At 44.0% G+C, this 22,733-nt stretch overlaps 2 protein-coding genes across 3 annotated transcripts in view; both read left to right on the forward strand.

Moving 5' to 3' along the window:
- The first annotated feature begins 324 nt into the window (after positions 1-324).
- Positions 325-5,940, forward strand: med27 (mediator complex subunit 27). The gene is made up of 8 exons (XM_080893536.1): positions 325-567; positions 1,335-1,479; positions 4,824-4,954; positions 5,078-5,171; positions 5,261-5,368; positions 5,447-5,488; positions 5,564-5,641; positions 5,726-5,940. The coding sequence occupies exons 1-8, from the start codon at positions 365-367 to the stop codon at positions 5,858-5,860; spliced, it is 936 nt and encodes a 311-aa protein (XP_080749662.1). The 5' UTR covers positions 325-364; the 3' UTR covers positions 5,861-5,940.
- Positions 5,941-8,594: 2,654 nt separating this feature from the next.
- The window catches only part of fnbp1a (formin binding protein 1a), a 52,301-nt gene continuing 38,162 nt past the window's right edge, over positions 8,595-22,733 (forward strand). Inside the window, exon 1 of one of the 2 annotated variants that reach the window (XM_080893791.1) lies at positions 8,595-8,742. The gene's annotated coding sequence lies outside the window, so the exon portion shown is untranslated. Of the gene's footprint in view, positions 8,743-12,477; positions 12,497-22,733 lie in introns of those variants that run through there. The other variant, XM_080893792.1, reaches the window with a different exon arrangement.

Genomic DNA, 22,733 nt, shown 5'->3' on the forward strand with positions numbered 1-22,733 from the left:
TAGAATACCAGAATATGCAGGATGGTGTAGGTTTAAGTTTATTAGACTGATACATATATACCAACAACACAGTGTACATCACTGTGACAACAGCGTTTGTTTCCATTCAAAGGCTTTATGGTTTTTCCTATAATACCTGGTGGGCCGGTCTCTAGTCAAAATGCCCGGGCCGATTTTTTGTTCCAGTCCAGCCCTGCATGTAAACACCTGTGACCTTTAACCTTCTATCTTTACATTTATTTACATCATCATCCAATGACTGTAAGATTGCCTTTCCAGTCAGGGTCACGTTTTTTGGTTTTTTTTAACGACTTCCTAAACGTCATCAACGCGCGCCAGCAGCCGGGGGGGAAAAGCAGAGAAGATGGCGGACGTGGTGAATGTCGGAGTGAACCTGGATGCGTTTTCTCACGCCATCAGCGGCATCCAGGCGCTGCGCTCCAGCGTGAGCCGCGTGTTCGAGTTCCTGAAGGACGGCATGAAGAATCGCGAGACGCTGGAGGGTCGAGAGAAGCAGTTTATATCCGAATTCCAGGAAAACCTAGAGGCGGTCAACAGAGACCTCAAGTGAGACCAAACACTGTCCGTCAGGATCCAGCCTACAGAAAAACACACTAACCCCCAGACCAGGGTCCATTCATATTTCTGCCGATTTAAGAGTTAATACACAAAGACATGCTGACAGACCAGGGTCCATTCATATTTCTGCTGATTTAAGAGTTAATACACAAAGACATGCTGACGGACCAGGGTCCGTTCATATTTCTGCTGATTTAAGAGTTAATACACAAAGACATGCTGACAGACTCATAACAGACCAGGGTCCATTCATATTTCTGCTGATTTAAGAGTTAATACACAAAGACATGCTGACAGAAGAGGGTCCATTCAGATACATAATTTTCTTAGGGATTGATAAAGCATTCTGATTCCTGATTCTAACAGCTGCCAAGCACCTACTGTCGCTGTGTCGTTGGTGTGGAAACTTGAAATACTGTCCAAAGGGAATTCTGGATCCTCAGAGCAGATATGCATCTTCCTCACGGGAATTATTAAAATATAAAGTTCATTTTCTGAATACATCCTAAACTGAAGGCGACTTTCCGTGCCACAGAGCAACACTTGGAGTGTATTTTGAGACAAGACAGCAGCTGATGGTCAGGATGATTTTAGGTCCATGTTTACTGAGAGTCTAAGTGTAATCAGCCATGCTCGAGCAGGCTGAAGTGAGCCTGAACTCTGACTGTTATTTTATGACTTTTTAATCCTAAACACGTTTTTACGGTTTGACTTTCTCTGGCGACTGAAAATCCGTCTCTCTGTCTGTCTGTCAGTGAGCTGGAGCGTCTCAGCGGATTGGTTGGTCGCCCCTCAGAGTCCCACCCCCTCCATAACAGCGGTCTGCTGAGTCTGGACCCGGTGCAGGATAAAACTCCTCTGTACTCTCAGCTGCTGCAGGCATACAAGTGGTCCAACAAGGTAACCGCTAACGTGCACTTCCTGTTCACTGATGATCAACGTTCCCTCTAATGTTTCATGAACACACAAACTCCCTGAGCGTCCCTTGGACCACTGTGAGCAACATCAGACGTGTGCAGTATGGTCACGCCAGCATCCAAGTCACATAGGTTTATTAAAGTAATCAAATTACAGCATTTATGTTAGACTACTTTAAATTAACTGCTTCAGCCTACTTACAATGACAATTAAAAACAATCTTGTTCATGACCTGTAGCATGTTAACACTATTGGAAGGAAAAATAACTTGAACTCCAAGTTTGAAAACAAAGCTTTCTTTCTTTATTTTTTATAAAGCTCTGACTGTATTATGAGTCTGTGGTCTGGGAGAGAGTCTGTAACTCTGTCTGCAAATACAGTAAACAATGACCAATGTTGGGCAGTTAATTATATAGTTACTTCTTCAAAAAAGTAACTGAGTTATGCAAACAAAGCTTTTTGCAGCTGTTTACCTAAAAATGCAGCCAAAGCGTTTTTAAATAAACATTTCAAACTATTTACAGAACAATCAGCTGTTCTGCATCAACTCTGATGCCACACAAATTATTTGTGCCGCTCCAAAAATAATTTCTGTCCACTATGAGATGAAGGAGAACAACAGCCTGATACCTGCAGGCCTGACAGCAGCAGATGTGTCACTGCTGTAACACCTGTAACACTCAGCAGGCGACTCATTGTTCTGACACACACAACACTACTGACTACACTACACACTGACTACACACTGACTACACACTCACTACACACTGACTACACACTGACTACACACTCACTACACACTGACTACACACTAACTACACACTGACTACACACTGACTACACACTGACTACACACTAACTACACACTCACTACACACTCACTACACACTGACTACACACTGACTACACACTCACTACACACTGACTACACACTAACTACACACTGACTACACACTGACTACACACTGACTACACACTGACTACACACTGACTACACACTAACGACACAAGATTAGTGCTAAACATTGCAAATCTCTCACATCTCAAACACGCCATCACTCCTAAAACTTCCCCCTCCCTAAACAATAAATGCCATGTTGCCATATCATTTTGTGATTGGTCCACATGGTACATTTTTCCACCAATAGGAGAGGCTGGGGGAGGGGTGTTGTTTTTGCTCAGGGGGTTTTCCTTATAAAACGCCGTTTTTACCGTTTCTTCCTGCAGTAAATATAAACGACGACAGTATTCAGGAAGAAAAACAAACATTGCAGATATTTGATCATAACTCTGGTTTTACGTGGCCGATCAACACAATTTAAAAACTGGTATAAAGTCCACACTTTGTCCGTCAGTTGTTCGTCTGTGCTGCTCACATCTCCAATGGTTGTACACGTTGTCATTAACGTGGCTTCACTCCACATCAGCCGCTTTGCTAGCTAAACACCGGTGTCGGCACATAAGGACGCTGTCAGAGCCTGTCAGCGACGTTGATTAGCTGCGTATCTATACGAATGTGAATCGCATCATTGGCTGGACTGTGGGATAAGGTGGCATCGTTCTGATCCCATACGGGAGCAGCCAGTCACTGACTAACACTGCAGAACAGGATTGTTAAAGTTTTCATTTTAATTTCAATTCAGGTTAGATTTTTTTTTCTGTGCGCAGAGACGTGCCAGCAGTGCGCAATTGCGCACGCACGCAGCTTAGAGGGAACATTGCTGATGAGGACCTCAGAGCAACCGCCCTGTTCACAGCGAGATCAAAGTGGACCTGAACCTGGACATTTCCCCACGGAGCCCTGCTGTGACACACCGTCACAGATTTAACAATTCAAGAAAGGCATGTTTAGCACCATCATAGCTAACTGAGCGGAGGAGACGACAGCTGAGCGTCAGTGTAGCGGGGTCGCTGTCTCCTGCCGTTCATGAGCGGTCCGTGCCTTTAGCAGAGAGTAGCTCTGTTGGCTGGCTGGTCTGAAACAGGACGTGCCTCTTGTTCGCTGTAATGTTCGGGTTTGCAGACACGTCATGATGAGGACTGTTTGAGTCAGGTGACCCGGTGCCATCAGCACTGTGCATCTCATATTTCATGACTTTGGGCGTATTCATCAAATACTGGCTTTTGGGGCGTGTTGGATCAAAAGAAATAAATATAACCACTTTTACCTCGAACCGGAGAAGCCACAGAAATTAAAGTAGCTACGACACACTGGATCGCCTAGCAACACAATTGTTTTTACACATGTTGGCGTGAAGGCTGCTGTAATGTGAGCCAGCTGGGTGAGTGATAGATAAATATGTAGGGACTGTAACTGGAATTAAAGACTTGTGGTTACTGCGGGGTCGAAGATGGATGTTGAGCTGGAGTGAGGGCTGGGCCATGTATCGAATATACTTAACGAGTTTGTCCACATACGATGGTTAAAATGGCGTTATCGTAACCATCGAGTATGGGTTGCCATGGAAATATTACGGTGTCTGCACGTTTTTTTTTTTCTCCCACACACTGCGAATGCATCATTAATCCCCCCGCCCAACCTCAAAACCTTCTACCTAACACACCGTGCTGAGCGTGCGTGTTTCAGTCATACCAGATAGGGAAATATGGCGACGGTGGGAGTTTCCACACGCCATGGGACACAAACCTGCTGTGTCGGTTTTATCATCGCTGTTTGGACTTCATCTTCTGTCGTGTGAGGTTTTTTATTTGACTGTTTCACATGTTATAAGCACAAAGGACGACCTTTGTAACCTCAGTTGTTTGTTTTGTTTCGGTTTGTTAAAGTCGAGTGTTGACCGCAGACAGACGTGGTTGTGACAAGCCTCTGTGTGCAGCTGATGGTTCGTAGCGTTTTCAGACCAACAGAATCAGCCCCCGCCTCTGATACCCACTGTGTCAGCTGTGTCTCATTAATCAGCGAGTTCTTGATCGCGACTCTTCAGCTGCTCTGAGCGTGTCAGGTGCTTTGATGTTGGTCCACAGCTGGAGCTCATGGAGCTGCCACCACAGACCAAGCCAGCGGCGGCCCTCGTTTACGAAGGCTGAAGATGAGTCCTTCCACCGTCGCTGTCGTGTTTGCAAAAACATGGACGTGATAAAACCACTCCCTGTAAACTGGTCAGGGACCACCCACCCGGACGCTGCCTCCATGTTTTTACTGCCTGACAGTCAGACAGACAGAGGACACTGGGATTGTCCTCGTGTGGACACTTGTGAGGTCGGATGCAGGCTGAGCGTCTTTGAGTGTGAGGAAAACGTTTAATCCATGTTTAGAGGCCCCGCCTACCGTCAAATCCTCACGCTGTGTTTGTGTTTATGTGTAGTTGCAGTATCACGCTAGCTTGGCCTCCAGTTTGTTGAACCAGCAGTCGCTGAAGCGATCAGCCAATCAGATGGGAGCATCAGCCAAGAGACGGCCCAAAGTCCAACCCAGTACTCTGGTACTGCCTCCACAGTGAGTACTATTGCACAAAATACTACAACAGTGCTACAGTAAACTATTTCACACCTTTATGCTGCGGTTCCCCTGGTTTATCCTTTCACACTAACACACGGGCACCTGTCACACCTGTCACAGGTACGTGGATGATGTCATCTCTCGCATCGGCAGGCTGTTTCCTGATATGACCATTGAGCTGTTTAGACCCAACGGGACGTCGGCTGTGCTGCTGGTAGTAGAATACACATTTAAACACACTTTGTGCCCACAGGTGTTTTCAGATCAGGTAACATGTGTCTGTCTCACCTGTCTCCGTCCCAGGTGACTCTGGGGAAGGTGCTGAAGGCCATCGTTGTGATGCGGTCGCTGTTTATCGACAGAACCATCGTTCGAGGATTCAACGAAAACGTTTACAACGAGGAAGGAAAGGTGAGTGTTCGCCTGACAGGTAACAGCTGATTATGTGTCCCAGGTAACCACGGTAACCTGTTCTTTTGTCCTCGTCAGCTGGATATCTGGACCAAGTCCCAGTACCAGGTGTTTCAGAAGGTAAGAGATCTCAGATGCATAGAAGTTGATATGTGGGCCTAGCATTCGGAGCCCTGATTAGCCAGGTGCTTGCAGGTAACAGACCACGCCACCACCGCCCTGCTGCACTACCAGCTGCCTCAGATGCCAGACGTCGTTGTGCGGTCTTTCATGGTGAGAGTAATCGGGCACCAGAGTAATCTGATTACCCTCTGTCGTTGCCTGTCTGTGTCTGACCCCTCTGTGTCGCCCTCTCAGACCTGGCTGCGGAGCTACATAAAGCTCTTCCAGTCGTCATGTCAGCGTTGTGGCCGTTTCCTGCAGGACGGACTTCCTCCCACGTGGAGGGACTTTAGGACCCTGGAGGCGTTTCATGACACCTGTCGCATGTAACAGGACACTTCCTGTTTATCTGTAAAGTTTTTCTTTATGTAAAGGTGTTTCAATAAAGTTTGTTTTGTACAGATGTGTGAGTGAAGCTGTTATTGATGTCTGCTGAGCCGTGAGCCTGTTCATGGCTTAAATTTATTTATTTATATATTTTTACAAAGTTTGCTTTCTGTATGCAAAAACCCCCAAAGTTGAGTCAAATTGATTTCTGTGCACAAACTTGGCCAAATAAAGGTGATTCTGATAATATTGCCCAGGGAAACGTGACTGCCAGTATGGGCAAGACTCCAGGTGCAGGCTGTGTAAAGATGCCCCTGAGACAATCCAGCACGTAGCAGCAGGGTGCAAGATGCTGGCAGGCAGGGCATACGTGGAACGCCATAACCGAGTGCATAGTGGCATAGTGTACAGCAGAGGTGTCAAACTCAATTGCATAGGGGGCCAAAACTCAAGGCACACTTTAGGTCGTGGGCCAAACAAGATAAACATTTTTTAAACACACTAAATCGATGTTTTTTAAACATAAATATGAATAAAAACAGGCAGAAATATTATTCCAGAATAAATAACTTAAAAAAATTAACTTTAACTTTAAATATTTTGCTCTCCATAAAAATATATCCTGTCACAATTATGCAAGTTAGAAATATGAACATGCAGCAAAAACCCCAGAAAAAATAAATGAAAGCAAACACAAGGTTCCAGCCGCATGTAGACGGAGCAAAGTGCGCCGACTTGGCTCAACATTACTTGGCAACAGGGAAAGTGAGGCAGGTTGCACTGGTGCATTTGTGACAGCTTCACTTGAAACGCTTTCACCACATCATACATGTCCATGAACTGACAGGTTTCCTTGCTGAGCTCAAAAACTACTGAGAACTTTTCCCCAACTCAGCCAGCGGACCTCTGTGTGATGAGGAATGTCGGCAAACTCTGAATCTATTTCCCACATAAAAGACTGAAACTGACGGTGATTTAATCCTTTAGCTCAGATAAAATGTACGGTCTGCGTCACGGTGAGCATTACATGCTCCATTTTAAGGACTTTACTACACAGCGTTTCCTGGTGTGTGATGCAGTGATATGCTGTTAACTCACCAGTACAGTTCTCCTGCATCCTTACTAGATCTTACATCCTGCACAACACCAGCGCTCCATCTGTTATCCCAGCGCAGTTTCATGTCAGTTACACTTTGAAATACTTTTAAAAAATGTCTTTTCCTGTCGTTGTCCCGTGCATCGATTCAATTTCCAATATTCACTCCCCTTACGGATGAAGATGGTCAGCTGTGCAATGTCCATCATGTCTGTACTTTCATCCACAGCAAGAGAGTATGCAAGAAAGTTTTTGCTTCTTTCACACAACTGTGTTCTTAAATCAGTGGCCATCTCACAAACCCGATCAGCAATCGTATTTCTGCTCAGGCTCACATTTGCCAAAATCTGCATTTTGTCTGGACACAAGACGTCGCACACCTTCATCATGCAGCTCTTCAGAGTGGTACCGGGCTGATTTGGCTCCTCTGCTACAATAAAACTTGCTTTCACAACAGCTTCACTTTGTGATTTTGCACTGGTGAAAGTCATCTGCTGAAATGCAGAGGTGGGTAGTAACGAGTTACATTTACTCCGTTACATTTACTTGAGTAAGTTTTTGAAAAAAATGTACTTTTAAAGTACCTTTTTTGCAAGATACTTTTTACTTTTACTTGAGTACATTTATGAAGAAGAAACGTATGGGCTCAAAATGTGGTCATTACAAAGCTTTCTTTGTTATGAATTAGCATACATGTTTTTATTGAAGATTTGAAGAACTAGCAAAAAAACCAGAAACTCTTGTAGAGGAGTGCAGGTGCATCTACTACAGGTAGAGCTGCTGCAAAAACCCACAGAGCTCAGCAGCCAGCGCAACAAATTCTGGATCCTTGGCTTTTAGTTAGCAGTTAGCATTAGCAGCACATGTTGCGTCCGATGTGAAAGGACCTTTATGCTGCGCACTGTGACTCACAGCAATGGTCCCGGGTCAGCCCTGACTTTGTGTTAAACTAATCCTAAAGTAATGATGGTGTTTCTAACCACTGATATACCACAACTTTATCCTTTCAACAGCTGCTGAAAGTTAGGGGACCTAGCTGCTATCGGATATTTATATAGAGATCCTCCAGCTTCAAACTGTATTACCCTTCAAGGACCTGCAGTTCAAAAAAAGCGCCCCTCCGACAGCCAAACCCATCTGTTCTCTGATTGGATTGTTTAATTTGTGATTGACATGACATTGACCAATCAGATGAAAGGAAGAAAAATAGGGTCAAAATTCGTACTTGTAACTTGCAGGGATTTTTTGGCTAAGTCCACAACACTAATCTTTTTTACACTAACACAAATTCTTTTTACACATACAAATCCTGATTTACAAGTACAAAACTGATTTACAAGTACAAAATATTTATGACCACATTTTGAGCCCATAGGAAACTGTACTTTTACTCCGCTACATTTGCAAAATTCGACTCGTTATTTTTTCGTTCTTTTTTTTAAAATTAGTTTAACACATTAGATAACATGCCGCCAGTGGAGTTTCCGGTAACTTTTTTACCAATGAGATGTGGCCATGCAGTCACATGACCAGTTTGAAACTGTGGCGGGCAGAGCGGCCCAAGCGTTTCAAAGTAGCGGACACACAGAAAGAAGAAACCCATGAAAACATGGCAGAGTCTACGCTAGAGCTGAAGAGGATGAACACCCTTGGCCTCACATACAAAGAATGTTTCGCTTAAAAGCAGCACAAATGAACAGCTATATCTGCAGTGTTGGTGTCTTCAGTGAGAGCCAAAACAACAACTTTTCAGCGTGAAACAACTCAACTCGTGTAACCTGAGGAAACGGTAAGTTTTCTCTAAATATCTTTTTAGCTGTGGTTAGCTGGATGTCAGTCTTATGTTACAGCAGCTGTGTCGAGCTCGAGCTGCGAGTCATATTTTCGGCGCTACGTTGTAGTGAGATAAGTTTGTGGGTGTTTTGTGCAGCTTCAGCTGTCCTTTTAACTGCTCGCTGGTTAGCTAGCGTGAGCTATAAGCTAACAGCTAGCCTGGTTAATGACGCTAGAGTTCAACGCACATGCAAACAGCTCGTCTCTACTCCTTTAAGGTTCTTCTGTATTGGCTTCATGATAGCATTTATTTATAAAATAAATCTGACATTTCAAACAGTTACTGGCTACTTGAGTAGTCTTTTTGCCAAGTACTTTTTTTACTCTTAGTTGAGTAACTTTTTTGACGACTACTTTTACTTGAGTAATAATATTTTAAAGTAATGCTACTCTTACTTGAGTACAATTTTTGGATACTCGACCCACCTCTGCTGAAATGTCAGATTCTTCTTTAGCTCTTCTACTTTCTGTAGTTTCTGCTCTGCATTTCGGTTTTTCAGCTTGTCCTGATGTTTTGACTTGTAGTGCTGTCTTAAATTAACAGCAGCTATCTTTTTCTCATTAAAAGTAATCAAAAGTACTTTGGGGACCTTCAGCCCTCAGAACTAATACTTAGTAAAGCAACATCCACCTAATTTAAAATTGCACAGGGAGAGGAGCTACAGTCCATGCAACTCTGGCTGGGAACCACCACAATTCAATTCAATTCAATTCAATTTTATTTATATAGCGCCAAATCACAACATAAGTCGCCTCAAGGCGCTTCATAGATACAGAGAAAAACCCAACAATCATATGACCCCCTATGAGCAAGCACTTTGGCAACAGTGGGAAGGAAAAACTCCCTTTTAACAGGAAGAAACCTCCGGCAGAACCAGGCTCAGGGAGGGGCGGCCATCTGCTGCGACCGGTTGGGGTGAGAGAAGGAAGACAGGATAAAGACATGCTGTGTAAGAGAGACAGAGGTTAATAACAGATATGATTCAGTGCAGAGAGGTCTGTTAACACATAGTGAGTGAGAAAGGTGACTGGAAAGGAAAAACTCAATGCATCATGGGAATCCCCGGCAGCCTACGTCTATTGCAGCATAACTAAGGGAGGATTCAGGGTCACCTGGTCCAGCCCTAATTATATGCTTTACCAAAAAGGAAAGTTTGAAGCCTAATCTTGAAAGTAGAGATAGTGTCTGTCTCCTGAATCCAAACTGGAAGCTAGTTCCACAGAAGAGGGGCCTGAAAACTGAAGGCTCTCCCTCCCATTCTACTTTTAAATACTCTAGGAACAACAAGTAGGCCTGCAGAGCGAGAGCGAAGTGCTCTAATAGGGTGATATGGTACTACAAGGTCATTAAGATAAGATGGGGTCTGATTATTTAAGACCTTGTATGTGAGGAGCAGGATTTTGAATTCTGGATTTAACAGGAAGCCAAAATAGGAGAAATCTGCTCTCTCTTTCTAGTCCCTGTCAGGACTCTTGCTGCAGCATTTTGGATTAGCTGAAGGCTTTTCAGTGAGTTTTTTGGACATCCTGATAATAATGAATTGCAGTAGTCCAGCCTGGAAGTAATAAATGCATGAACTAGTTTTTCAGCGTCACTCTGAGACAGGATATTTCTAATTTTAGAGATGTTGCGCAAATGGAAGAACGCAGTCTTACATATTTGTTTAATATGTGCATTGAAGGACATGTCCTGGTCAAAAATGACTCCAAGGTTCCTCACAGTGTTACTGGAGGCCAAGGTAATGCCATCCAGAGGAAGAATCTGCTTAGATACCATATTTCTAGGCTTTTCAGGGCCGAGTACAATAACCTCAGTTTTATCTGAATTAAGAAGCAGAAAGTTAGCGGCCATCCAGGTCTTTATGTCTTTAAGACATTCCTGCAGTTTAACTAATTGGTGTGTGTTATCTGGCTTCATTGACAGATAGAGCTGGGTGTCATCTGCATAGCAGTGAAAATGTATGCTATGTCTTCTAATGATGCTGCCTAAGGGAAGCATGTATAATGTAAACAGAATTGGTCCTAGCACTGAACCCTGTGGAACTCCATAATTAACCTCAGTGTGTGAAGAGCACTCTCCATTTACATGCACAAACTGGAGTCTATTAGATAGATATGATACAAACCACTGCAGTGCAGTACCTGTAATACCTACAGCATGTTCTAATCGCTCTAATAGGATATTATGGTCGACAGTATCGAACGCTGCACTGAGGTCTAGCAGGACAAGCACAGAGATGAGTCCACTGTCAGAGGCCATAAGAAGATCATTTGTAACCTTCACTAAAGCTGTTTCTGTGCTGTGATGAGCTCTGAAACCTGACTGAAACTCTTCAAATAAACCTCTGCAGATGATCTGTTAGCTGTTTGACAACTACTCTTTCAAGGATGTTTGATATTAAAGGAAGGTTGGAGATTGGCCTATAATTAGCTAAGACTGCTGGGTCTAGAGATGGCTTTTTGAGTAAAGGTTTAACTACAGCCAGCTTGAAGGCCTGTGGTACATAGCCGATCATTAGAAAGGTGGCTATATTGGTCGCTGATTTGTTTTTGTTTTGTTTTTGAATGTCAGAAATGTATATTTGTGAATGTGGAGATGTTATATTGGTTTCACTGGTAAAAATAAATAATTGAAATGGGTATATATTTGTTTTTTGTTAAGTTGCCTAATAATTATGCACAGTAATAGTCACCTGCACACACAGATATCCCCCTAAAATAGCTCAAACTAAAAACAAACTAAAAACTACTTCCAAAAACATTCAGCTTTGATATTAATGAGTTTTTTGGGTTCATTGAGAACATGGTTGTTGTTCAATAATAACATTATTCCTCAAAAATACAACTTGCCTAATAATTCTGCATTCCCTGTATTTAATACATTCTGATCTTTGCCCTTTAACAGGTGACCTGCTGATATGTGATTGAACAGCTGAGCATTTTCAATACAGCTTTCATATTTTTCCATGTTTAATTCCTACAGACTGGAAATCAGCAGATCAATACTCGATATTCTATGGATTCTCCTCATTGATCTAAGGCTTGTTTCCATTTACTTCATATTAATCGCAGCTGTATTACCGATCACCCAATCAATCGATCAATAATCAGATCCAGTTTATTTATACAGCACATTTAAAAACAAAGTACAAAAACAAAACAAGATTGTAAAGACAACAAAAGACAAAACCACTCACGTTAAAACAAAGCACATCAACTCACACCGATCAAACGCTACTGGAAAAAAAGTGTTCTCAAAAGAGACTTGAAAACAGTGAAGATGCCTGTCTATTACTCAAAGGCAACGCATTCCAAAGTTTGGGAGCCACAGCTGAAAAAGCTCATCCTCCTCTAAGTTTCAGACAATTTTTGGGACAAAGCAGCTGGTCAGCTGATCTAAGGGCCGCGAGGGAGCATGAGGCTGAAGTAGATCAGAAAGGGACGGAGGAGAAAGACTGTTCATGAGCCAAAGTTAGGACTGCTGTGATAAACAGGAAGTCGAGGAAGAGAGGACAGGATCGGTGAGATATGTTCATGCCTGTGTGTGAGAGACGAGCAGCAACATTTTGAACAAGCTGAAAACGTGAGAGGGACGCTTGGTGCACGCTTCGTGGTCCCATATATCCCACAATTCATAGCGCGGCGGTAGGTGTGGATAATTTTGCCGCAAAATACGGCAGAAGGGAGCGGCCAAGAGTGAACTGTCAAAAGTAAGTACTGAATATGACGTCACTTATTTATGTGCGAATGTTTAATAACGAAGAACATTAAAACATTGCTGTTGGCCACATGTCGGCACAGTTATGTGACATTAGTGATGTTTGTGCTTTCAGCGTTAACTTGGTTTTAAAGCCTCTACATATATATATCTCATAATAATCGGACAATACATATAATATTGTCCATATTATATTTACATTACCACAGTGGGATGATTTTAGTCTCATGACCGACATCAGCTAATTGTTATTTACTAGCTAATCTTGAAATGACTGTTGAGGAATGAAGCCCAACAATCATGTTTTACAGTCCTGTGGTCTCAGCCTCAGATACTCATCAAAGTGACGTCATGACAAAAATGAATGACCAACAAAACATTTTTCTCCTTCATTTCTGTCACACAAAGCTGTATGTAACATTTCTTGCGGTTAGTATCATGGTTGCTAGGCAACCTGAACAAAAATGACATCACTTCCGGTTTAGGGCAGGTCATGGCGGACCTGTGATAGTTCGTGCTGACATCTATTCCAGTGTAGGAAGTGTTTTGAACAGGTGATCGGCAAAAAAAAAAAAAAAAAAAAAGAACAGCTGATCGGCAAAGCCTGTTTCTGGAATATTGTGTTTTTGTTGCTGCAAGCGCTTTTTATGCAGTTTTTGCAAAGCTATATGTGGAAGGCAACTGTGACCTAGGACAAGCTGATGCCATAAGATGTAAGTACAACTTCTCCGGTTTCATATGCAAAAAAAATTATTGCGCTAGCTCACGTGGTTGCAGTGCTAACAGGATTTAAAAGTAGTTGCACAAAACGGAGCGTGCCCGCTCTGATCGGTTTTACAGGGTTAATCATACGCCCAAACAGGTGAGTCACCCGAGGGTGTTTTTTGTTATCCAGCTTCACTGAACCAGCCAGCATGCTCAGGTCATAGGACAGCGGTCATCAGCTCTGTAAGTCAGTAAGTTCAGGTAAGCATCAGTCCAGAATTTACCTGCTGCTTACCTGGATATTAAACATGAAGGACACAGGTTGATGACATAATCTGGGTGGTGTTTATGTGAGTCTAAAACTAAAAGGTCCTGAAGAAGGACTCCAAACAGATCACCTGATGTAAGTCATCAGGCTGTGATTTGAACAAAGAGGAACAAAAACCTGTGAAGGTGATGTGTTTGTTTCTGCTGCACAGGTGTCCCACAGTAACTCCTCCCTCATTCAGGTGGACTAATTCGTGGTTATCCTAAACACAGTGGCGGACTTGATGTAATTTGATCACTCTGACCACCGTCCCAGAGGAAATCCTCAACACTTTCATGCTGTTTGCATCACATCATTAATTAATTAATGTCATTTAATGGTCGGGCATTGCATTGCACAGCTACAAGCATTTCACCTCATGTCATACTGTGTATGGTTTTGTGTGTGACAAATAAAATTTGAATTTGAATTTGATCAACAATCCAAACTGTTTTATGGCTCTCTTCTCCCCTCTGGTGGATTATATGTGCACTGCAGGCAGCTCAAAAAATGAGTGACATCTTTCAGTTAAAAACTTTAAATATAACAACAAATCCAAAGGTTTTCTTCTGAAACTGTGTGAAAATCAGTTTTATTCCATGAATCCCTGTCGTGGTCAGTAATACGATTTAAAAAGATTTAAATCCTAGGAATTAAAATAATAATAAAGAAACATGAAATCTGCTCTCGTGGCAATCATTGTGCTACAGGTTTAAATAAAGTTTCTAAAATGTTTGAAACTCAGCAACATTTTAAAATCTATGATTTGAGTTTTATGCTTCAGAAAATGTTTGATTGTTATAACCAGACAGTGTTGAAAAAAAGTAATCAGTAACTAATTACTGATTACTTCCCCCCAAAATTAATCCCGTTACTTTACTGATTACTTATTTTCAAAGGTAATTAGATACTTAGTTACCTTTTCAAAACATGATTTACAACCTGAATAGGTAAAAAGCGATAGATCTTTCAGGCCAATTCGACCTTTTCTACATATTCCAGCATATAAAATGTGTTTACACTCAGTCTTTCACATAGATGCAAGTAAAACACAGCAGAAAATAAATAAACTCAGACACAGCAGTCCTGTTGCTCTATTTTCACCTGTTTAGCAGGAGTGGGGCAGGCGGAGGTTTGCCCTGGTGCAGGTATGACACAGCCGTCATGTCAGTGGAAGGATCTGGGAGTTTCTCTGGGAATGTCACATTCCTGTGGTTTTCTTCCCACGGAGTGAACAGCAGACACTAATGTTTTTGTCACTTTTTACAGAATCAATGTAAGGTCTGTACTTCCACGTTTTAAATGCTGCACTGTCACACTCTCGCTGCACTCGATATATTATCCATTGCTGATCTGCACACAGCTGTTGCCACGAACGTCGTACTCACTTACGTCACTGTCATGAGACACTCTCACAAACGAGATCATGGTTTAGTAACGCAGTAATGCAGCATGCTTACGGGAAAGTAACAGTAACCTAATTACCTTTTTTGCAATAATAAACTTACTTTACTTGTTACTTGAAAAAAGTAATTGAATTACAGTAACGTGTTGCTGCCCATCTCTGCCAGCGAAGTAGGCCAGGTGTGCAGCAGGTGATGTGTTTGGCGGAGTTTGTTTTATGATTACATTTTTAAAAATGTAATTACAATTTTTTTTTTTTTTTTTTTTGTAAAGAGAAAGTCCAAATGAAGTTTGTTAAACCTAGTTTGGACGTTCTGACCAACATCTGCTTCACAGGCGATGGAGGCTGGAATGGGGCAGGGCCAAGCCTGTCTCCTCCTAATTCTAAACCTGATCTTGATCCCTGTTCTGGTCCTCAATCAGAGCCATATGATGGGCTCTGTGCTCCTGTGCCCGGACGGTCTGATGAGGCTCTGGTCACCATTGACTCAGATGCTCTGATGGCCTCGCCTAAAGGAGAGGCTGCAGGTCGGAAAGGTCCAGACCCACAGCTGAGGGACAGCAGCTATCTTGAAAGACACCGCAGGTACTGACAATTATTGTGAAGGCCACTTCCTGTGTTGTGATGTCACTTCTACTTCCTTTCAAGGTTCAAGGTTCAAGGTTCCTTATTTGTCACATGCATAGTTATACAAGTATAACACACAGTGAAATGTAGCCTGACACGCTCCTCGACATGTGCAAAAAAATTGGGGGGGGGGGGGTGTAGAGGAAGAACATTATATATATATATATATATATATACATTGGGTGAATGTGCAGTAGTAGCAGCAAGCAGTTGAATTCTGTACATTAATATGAATAGACATCTGACTATTTTACAGGATAGACAATATAAACATATTTAAAATTAAAGGAATTGAAATGTACATTGTGCCTAACCCTAACCCTTTGAAAGGTAATGCGAATAAAGGTTTTTGAATCATGGTTAGAGGACAAAAGTTAAGGGGTAGAGCTTCTGTCCTCAGGTGACAAATGTGGCACCTGAGGACATAGAGCTGCAGCATGCTGTGTTGCCTGCTACCCATAATCCAAGGCAGCCATGTTGACATGGTAACAGTGCTAGAGATGACGGTGACGCTCTTAGAGACAGTTCATGAAGTAGTCCCAGCCGAGGACCCAAACGTACAGGTAAAGCAGAGGGGCTGATCGCGCGATATGGCAGTCTCGCTTCTGTTAGTCTGCCCCAGGGCAGCTGTGGCTACAACTGTGGTTTGCCTGCACCAGTGTGTGAATGTGAGAGGGAATGAATAGTGGAATTGTAAAGCGCTTTGGGTGCCTAGAAAAGCGCTATATAAATGCAATTCATTATTATAAACACCAGGAAATAGACCCAGCCCAAGATGCACAGAACGAAAACGAGCTGTGATGGTTGGGATGTCATCAGATGATTCAGTCTGAAGGATGATGACTATAATGATGAAGGTGCTGTGATGTGATTGTCAGCTGTGTCCTCCTGCCGCCCTTCATGCTCATTGGCTGTCGCAGAGTCAGAAGATCCGGGATGCCGGACACAAGATGGCGGCTGACCAGTAGCAGAGGAAGGTGAACAGGTGAGACGGAGGTCAGGTGATGTCCTTATGGTACTGGTCACTGTTATCAGTACAAAATGAACACATAACTACAGGGTATCGAACACATCTGGCAGGCAAGGAGGTGCCTCACTGATGGAGACGAAGAAGAGGAGCAGGAGACGGACAGATGGACACTGAAAGTAGAGTGATGACATCATCCTACTGTCGCCGTGGCAGCTGTCCACTTGGTTTAGTTCAAGACTTTTACTTTGAAAGGAGTAATTTCCTGTATCCTTGCTTAGAGGATGATGATGATGAAGAAGATTGGTTTTTGGTTTGAAATTAGGTTGTGCTTCCTGTTTGCGAGCTGCATGAATTCAAAATAAAAGTTTCGTGAGGTTTTCACATAGGGTCAGAGGCAATGCCTAAGCTTTGGTCTGAACACCTGAAAGATGTCCTCAGACTCGCTTTACGTTCATGAAATGATCGTCAGGTCCTCTACATAAGCAGCATTACCTCTGGAGCAGCAAATTCCATACCATAATTCACACACTGTCCATAGCAACATCAGCGTGACTGGGGAAAAGCTTCAGATCAGATGTTCATGAGGAGTGTGACGGGTTTAAACTTGAGGTGAGAACTCTAAATCACACCCTGATCTTTATGAACCGAGATCAGGTTCTATGCTGCTGCTTCATGATGGTTGTGGAGGAGGAGAATGTCAGCTGTGTGCTCCTTCTGAAAACCTTTTAAAGTGAAAGGACCAATCAGTTCCTTTATAATGAACTGATGGGTTTTTTCACTGAGGAAGGACAAAGCGGAAGGACTATTCAACTACAGACACAAACAGTCATGGGCACTCTGACCCCGCCCCCCCCCTGTCTGTGGTCAACTGCAGTGGTTTATCTGGGTGTTACTTTGTGTTTGTGTGTGTGCTAATTGAGCTTTCTACAGGAACTGGTACACGCTAACCATGTTCACATGTTTAGTTTCTTTAGATCTGTCAGATGATCGCAGCTCACTAACCTCCTTATCTTCATGTCTGTACGGCCCAGCCACCACGTCCAGCTTATCCACAGGACACCAAAGCGTTCCGAGGCCAGCCAGTGTAATCTCTCCGGCTTGTCCTGGGTCTACCCCAGGAGCCTCATTTCCTTGGGACATGCTTGAAACACCTCAGTCAGGAGGGACCCTGAAAACATCCTTGCCAGCAGAGATGGGTATCGATCTAGCAGGCCGCACCGCCTATCGAGCCGACAGGTCTGCGGACTCGGGTAAGAAGACTGGCGGGGGGCTGTGCATCTATATTAACAACCTTTGGTGCACGAACGTCACGGTAACGGAAAAACTGTGCAGTACAGAGGTAGAACTGTTGGTGTTAAAGTGCCGTCCATTCTATCTCCCTCGGGAATTTTCTGCCGTTTACATCTGCGCTGTTTACATTCCACCAGATGCTAATGCTAAGCTAGCGTTAGCACAATTGAGCAGCAGCATCAATAACAGCCTGGTAGCACACCCGGACAGTGTCTTTATTGCGGCTGGGGATTTTAACCACGCGGACCTGAAATCTGTACTTCACAATTTCCACCGTAATGTGAAGTGTGCTACCAGAGGAGATAGAACGTTGGACCAGGTGTACACCAACATGGCGAATGCGTACAGAGCCCAGGCTTATCCCCACCTGGGTCTGTCAGACCATCTCTCCCTTCTGCTACACCCAATATACACACAAAAGATCAAGAGCACTGGGATTACAACCAAAACCGTGAGAACATGGCCGCAGGACGCTATTCCGATGCTTCAGGACTGTTTCCACTGCACAGACTGGGATGTATTCAAGGTGCAGGACACTGACAATCGTGTCGCATTGGACAGTTACACCTCCACTGTCTTGGACTACATCTGTTTCTGTGTGGACAATGTAACAACTTGGAAACGATTCCGTGTGTTCCCTAATAATCCACCCTGGATGACACACGGAGTTCAACAACTTATTCGAACAAGGAACAACGCTTTCAAATCCGGGGACCAGGAGGCATACAGTGCTGCCAGGGCCAACCTGAGAAGAGGCATCAAGACTGCCAAGCAGCAGCACAGGAGGCGTATCGAGGCCAGGTTTGAGAACAACACAAACCCAAGGCAGGTCTGGGAGGGCATCAGGGCTATCACGGACTACAAAAGAAGAACACCATCACCCTCAGCCGACAGTTCTACTCTGGCTGAGGATCTAAATCTCTTTTATGCCCGTTTTGATAGGGAGAACACCGACCCTGTCCTGTCCCCTCTCCCCTCAACCGACCCTGCTCCGGTCCTGAGCACTCATGAGCTGAGGCGTGTGTTCCGGAGCATTAACACCAGGAAGGCGGCCGGGCCGGATGGAGTGCCGGGCCGGGTGCTAAAAGACTGTGCTGCGGACCTGGCGGACGTCTTCACCTCTATATATAACACCTCGTTGTCCTGTTCACTGGTACCATCCTGTTTCAAAGCAGCAACCATCGTTCCCATCCCAAAACAGTCAAATGTCACATGTCTGAATGATTTCAGACCTGTGGCACTCACCCCCATTCCCGCCAAATGCCTGGAGAGACTGGTCATTAAACACATCAGAGCTGCTTTTCCACCATCCCTGGACTCGCACCAGTTTGCATACAGGGAGAACCGGTCAACCGAGGATGCGATCGCCACAGTGCTGCACACATTACTGAAGCACTTGGAACACAGGAACACCTATGCACGGCTCCTCTTTGTAGACTACAGCTCGGCTTTTAATACCATCCGGCCATACAAACTCCGTCCCAAACTCCACCAACTGGGACTTAACTCCTCTCTGTGCAACTGGATTGTGGACTTCCTCACTAACCGTAGACAGAGTGTCAGAGTGGGTAAGAACACCTCTTCCACCCTTGTGGTCAACACCGGTGCCCCTCAGGGGTGTGTTCTGAGCCCTCTGCTATACACTCTCTTCACCCATGACTGTATTTCCTCCTGCGCGTCCAATCTCATTGTTAAGTTTGCAGATGACACTACAGTGCTCGGACTTATATCCAACAATGATGAGACAAACTATAGGACAGAGGTGCAACAACTAGAGTCATGGTGCCACGACAATAACTTGGTCTTAAACACCAAAAAGACCAAGGAGATCATTGTAGATTTCCGGAAGAGGGGTCATAACAACCATCTGCCTCTCTTCATTGGCAGTGAGGCGGTGGAGAGGGTGAGCAGTTTTAAATTCTTGGGGGTAACTGTGACCGAGGACCTGTCCTGGGGCAACCATATCACCTCAGTTGTACGGAAGGCCCAACAGCGCCTCTACTACCTGAGGAGACTGCGGAGCGCACACATTCCCAGATCTCTGATGTTGAACTTCTACAACTGTGCCATCAGCAGCGTTCTGACGTATGGATTTCTAGTGTGGTTCCCCAGCTGCACCAAGGCCGATCAGCAAGCACTCCAGCGGGTGGTGAAAGAAGCTGGCAGAATTATTGGAACAAGTCTGCCAGAGATCAGTAATATCTTCCCCACTCGCTGTCTGAGGAGGGTGCACAGTATCCTGCGGGACCAACATCACCCTGCGCGCCACCTTTTCCATCTGCTGCCCTCAGGGAGAAGGTACAGGTCTATACAGGCCAGAACATCCAGACTGGCCAACAGCCTGTATCCACAGGCTGTGAGGCTCCTGAACTCTCTGCCCCCCTCTCACGGACAATAACCATATCCAACTTCTTAATAGCAATGAACTGGTCTGCATTGGTGCATCATATCTTTATTCTCTTCCCCCTCCTGCCCCCCCCCTCTTTCTTAAATAGATAACTATCATATCTGATATCATATCTCACAGTACAATAATATTGAATGGGTTGCATTGTTGTATTTTGTCATGTTTCTCAGGTCTTTGTCTGAATTTCTACGAACATTATTGCTAAGGATTGTCTTATTGCATTGGAGTCACACTGGGTTAAATATGTACACTTGGGTTTTAAGGGGTATTTATTATTTTCTTCTTTTTTTTTTTTTTTTGGGTTGTATGGAAGCCCCAAACGCAATTTCATTGTTCTTGACAATGACAATAAATAAATAAATACTAAATACTAAATACTAATACTAATGGGTAATCTGATTACTTTTTTCAAGTAATAAGTAATTGATTACAATTGCAAAAAAGTAATTAGATTACTGTTGTTTTCCCATAAGAAAACTGCGGGGTTTTTTTTCTCTTTTTCTTTTTATTGTGTCCTGTCTGGCACTGTAGCAATCAGAATTATTGTCTAAGGCCAAGAAAAATGCCCAACAGAATTAGTTTCCCAAGTGGGCCTTTTGCTATACTGGTCCAGTTGATTGTCATAGTTTATTTGATCTTTATTAGTTATTTTTATTCTAAGTTATTGTAATCAGGCCAGACTGGATGGAAAAGAAAAACAAGAATAAAAGTTCAGAAGAAAGTTAACCGAAGGAAAGGGAAAGAAAAAGGAGAAAAGAGATGGAGAGAAACGATAATGAAAATCTGCTTCATCACCTTTGTCTTTGTGTCTTTTTTGTTTTTCCTCTTTTTCTTTTCCTGGATCACCTTTTGAGAAAGAAAAAAGAAAACAAGCAGAAGAGAACAAGAGTAACAACATCACAATGATATATGGGAATATGACAGTAAATACTAAATGTTAAACATTATTGTGCAGCACATAAGATCGACAGCACACAGTGTGCTTTGAGGTAGGAGCCAAAAAGGGTGTAGTTTGTGGGTGTGATCACCCGTGTGTACACCTGTGAGCATGGACGCGCTTGTTTTTAAAAGGTTCCTTCATGTAATGATCTGCTAGAGGGTGTGGGGGGGCCACAGCCCCGTCCTCCAGGGCATGAAGCAGGTATGGAGGAGATCAAAACTCCAGACATCCAGAGGCCCCCAGAACACAAGAGACCAAGGAAGACTAACAGAGGGGCAGCCGTGTTACTAAACGGTGATGTTGTTTGTGAGTGTCTCATGATGATGACGTCCAAACGTGCGACGTCCGTGGTAACAGACGCGTGCAGATCAACAATGGATAATATGGAGTGATGGAGAGAGTATGACCATGCAGCGTTTAAAGTGTGGAAGTAATCACATTACTTTGAGTTTGATTGTATAAAAAGTGACACAAACATTAGCGTCCGCTGTTCACTCTGCGTGGGAAGAAAACTTCTTTGTACAGCGAAAAAAAAAATTAAACTTCAAAACTGAGCGAGCAGCGAGCACGCTGCCAGGGGAATGTGACACTCACAGAGAAACTGTCACAACGGGACCGAACGGACTCACGCGCAGGCTCTAGGTCGTGGAAGCACAAGAGTCTTTATTATGATACACCAGGTGATTATTTACAAAAGTGAGGGGAAAGCCGGGCTCCGGGGGTCCACACACGAACGGGAAAGACGGCGATAGTCACACACACACACACACTCCGTCCACTCCTCACGCTCCTCTTCACACTCCAATCACTCGGGTAACACAGGGGTTGGTCCAGGGAATCTGTACACAGAGACACGAAGGGATTGTAAGGCAAATCGCTGTGAAAACACTCTAGAAGTAATTGAGCTGGGGTTACACTGACGAGGGTCGGCAACGGTCCAGCAACGAGAAACACAGAGCTGCCATCTTATAAAGGAGCTGGAACACTCGTGATGAGCCACAGGTGCGTGGGCCAAGGGCAGGAGCCCACAGGTGAGCTCCGCCCAGGCAGAGGGAGGAGGGAAAGAGGGGAAGGGAGAGAGCAGGAACAAAAAAAGAATACAAAAACATATGTAGCCATATGTCTGTGAAGGTTCTCAGTCATCCAGGTCATCGTAGTCGAAGGAGCTTGCAAAGAAAAGCGTCTGGACTTCTTTAAGTTGCTTGAAGACGTTTCACCTCTCATCCGAGAAGCTTCTTCAGTTCTAAGGTCAAATGGTGGAGAGTCCCAGATATAAACCTAGTGGGAGTTTCCCCCCACAGAGGGACAAAAGGACCCCCTGATGATCCTCTAATCGCCTGAGCCAAGGTAGGAAACTGGGTGTGGGTCCCAATCAGCCAGAGTTTCGGGTGAGCTCATTGTGAAACCTGGCCCCACCTTATCATGCGAATTCCTGAGGTCAGATGGCCCAGGATGTGAGTGGGCGTTAAGGCGTCTGGGAGGGAACTCAAAACTGGATTATAGATGGCAGAGAGTTGGTGTCGTAAACCCCCGCCACTGTTCAAAGATGGTCGCTCACAGTGGACATAGATGCTTCTT

The sequence above is a fragment of the Rhamphochromis sp. 'chilingali' genome (assembly GCF_963969265.1).
Source record: "Rhamphochromis sp. 'chilingali' genome assembly, chromosome: 10".
In the NCBI taxonomy this organism is placed as follows: Eukaryota; Metazoa; Chordata; class Actinopteri; order Cichliformes; family Cichlidae; genus Rhamphochromis; species Rhamphochromis sp. 'chilingali'.

What these genes read in the sequence shown, in the direction of transcription:
- med27 (XM_080893536.1), top strand. Translation starts at nt 365, where the DNA reads ATGGCGGACGTGGTGAATGTCGGAGTGAACCTGGATGCGTTTTCTCAC. An exon ending in GCGGTCAACAGAGACCTCAA is followed by an intron (nt 568 to 1,334) that starts GTGAGACCAAAC and finishes TCTGTCTGTCAG; the next exon opens with TGAGCTGGAGCGTCTCAGCG. An exon ending in GGACGTCGGCTGTGCTGCTG is followed by an intron (nt 5,172 to 5,260) that starts GTAGTAGAATAC and finishes TCTCCGTCCCAG; the next exon opens with GTGACTCTGGGGAAGGTGCT.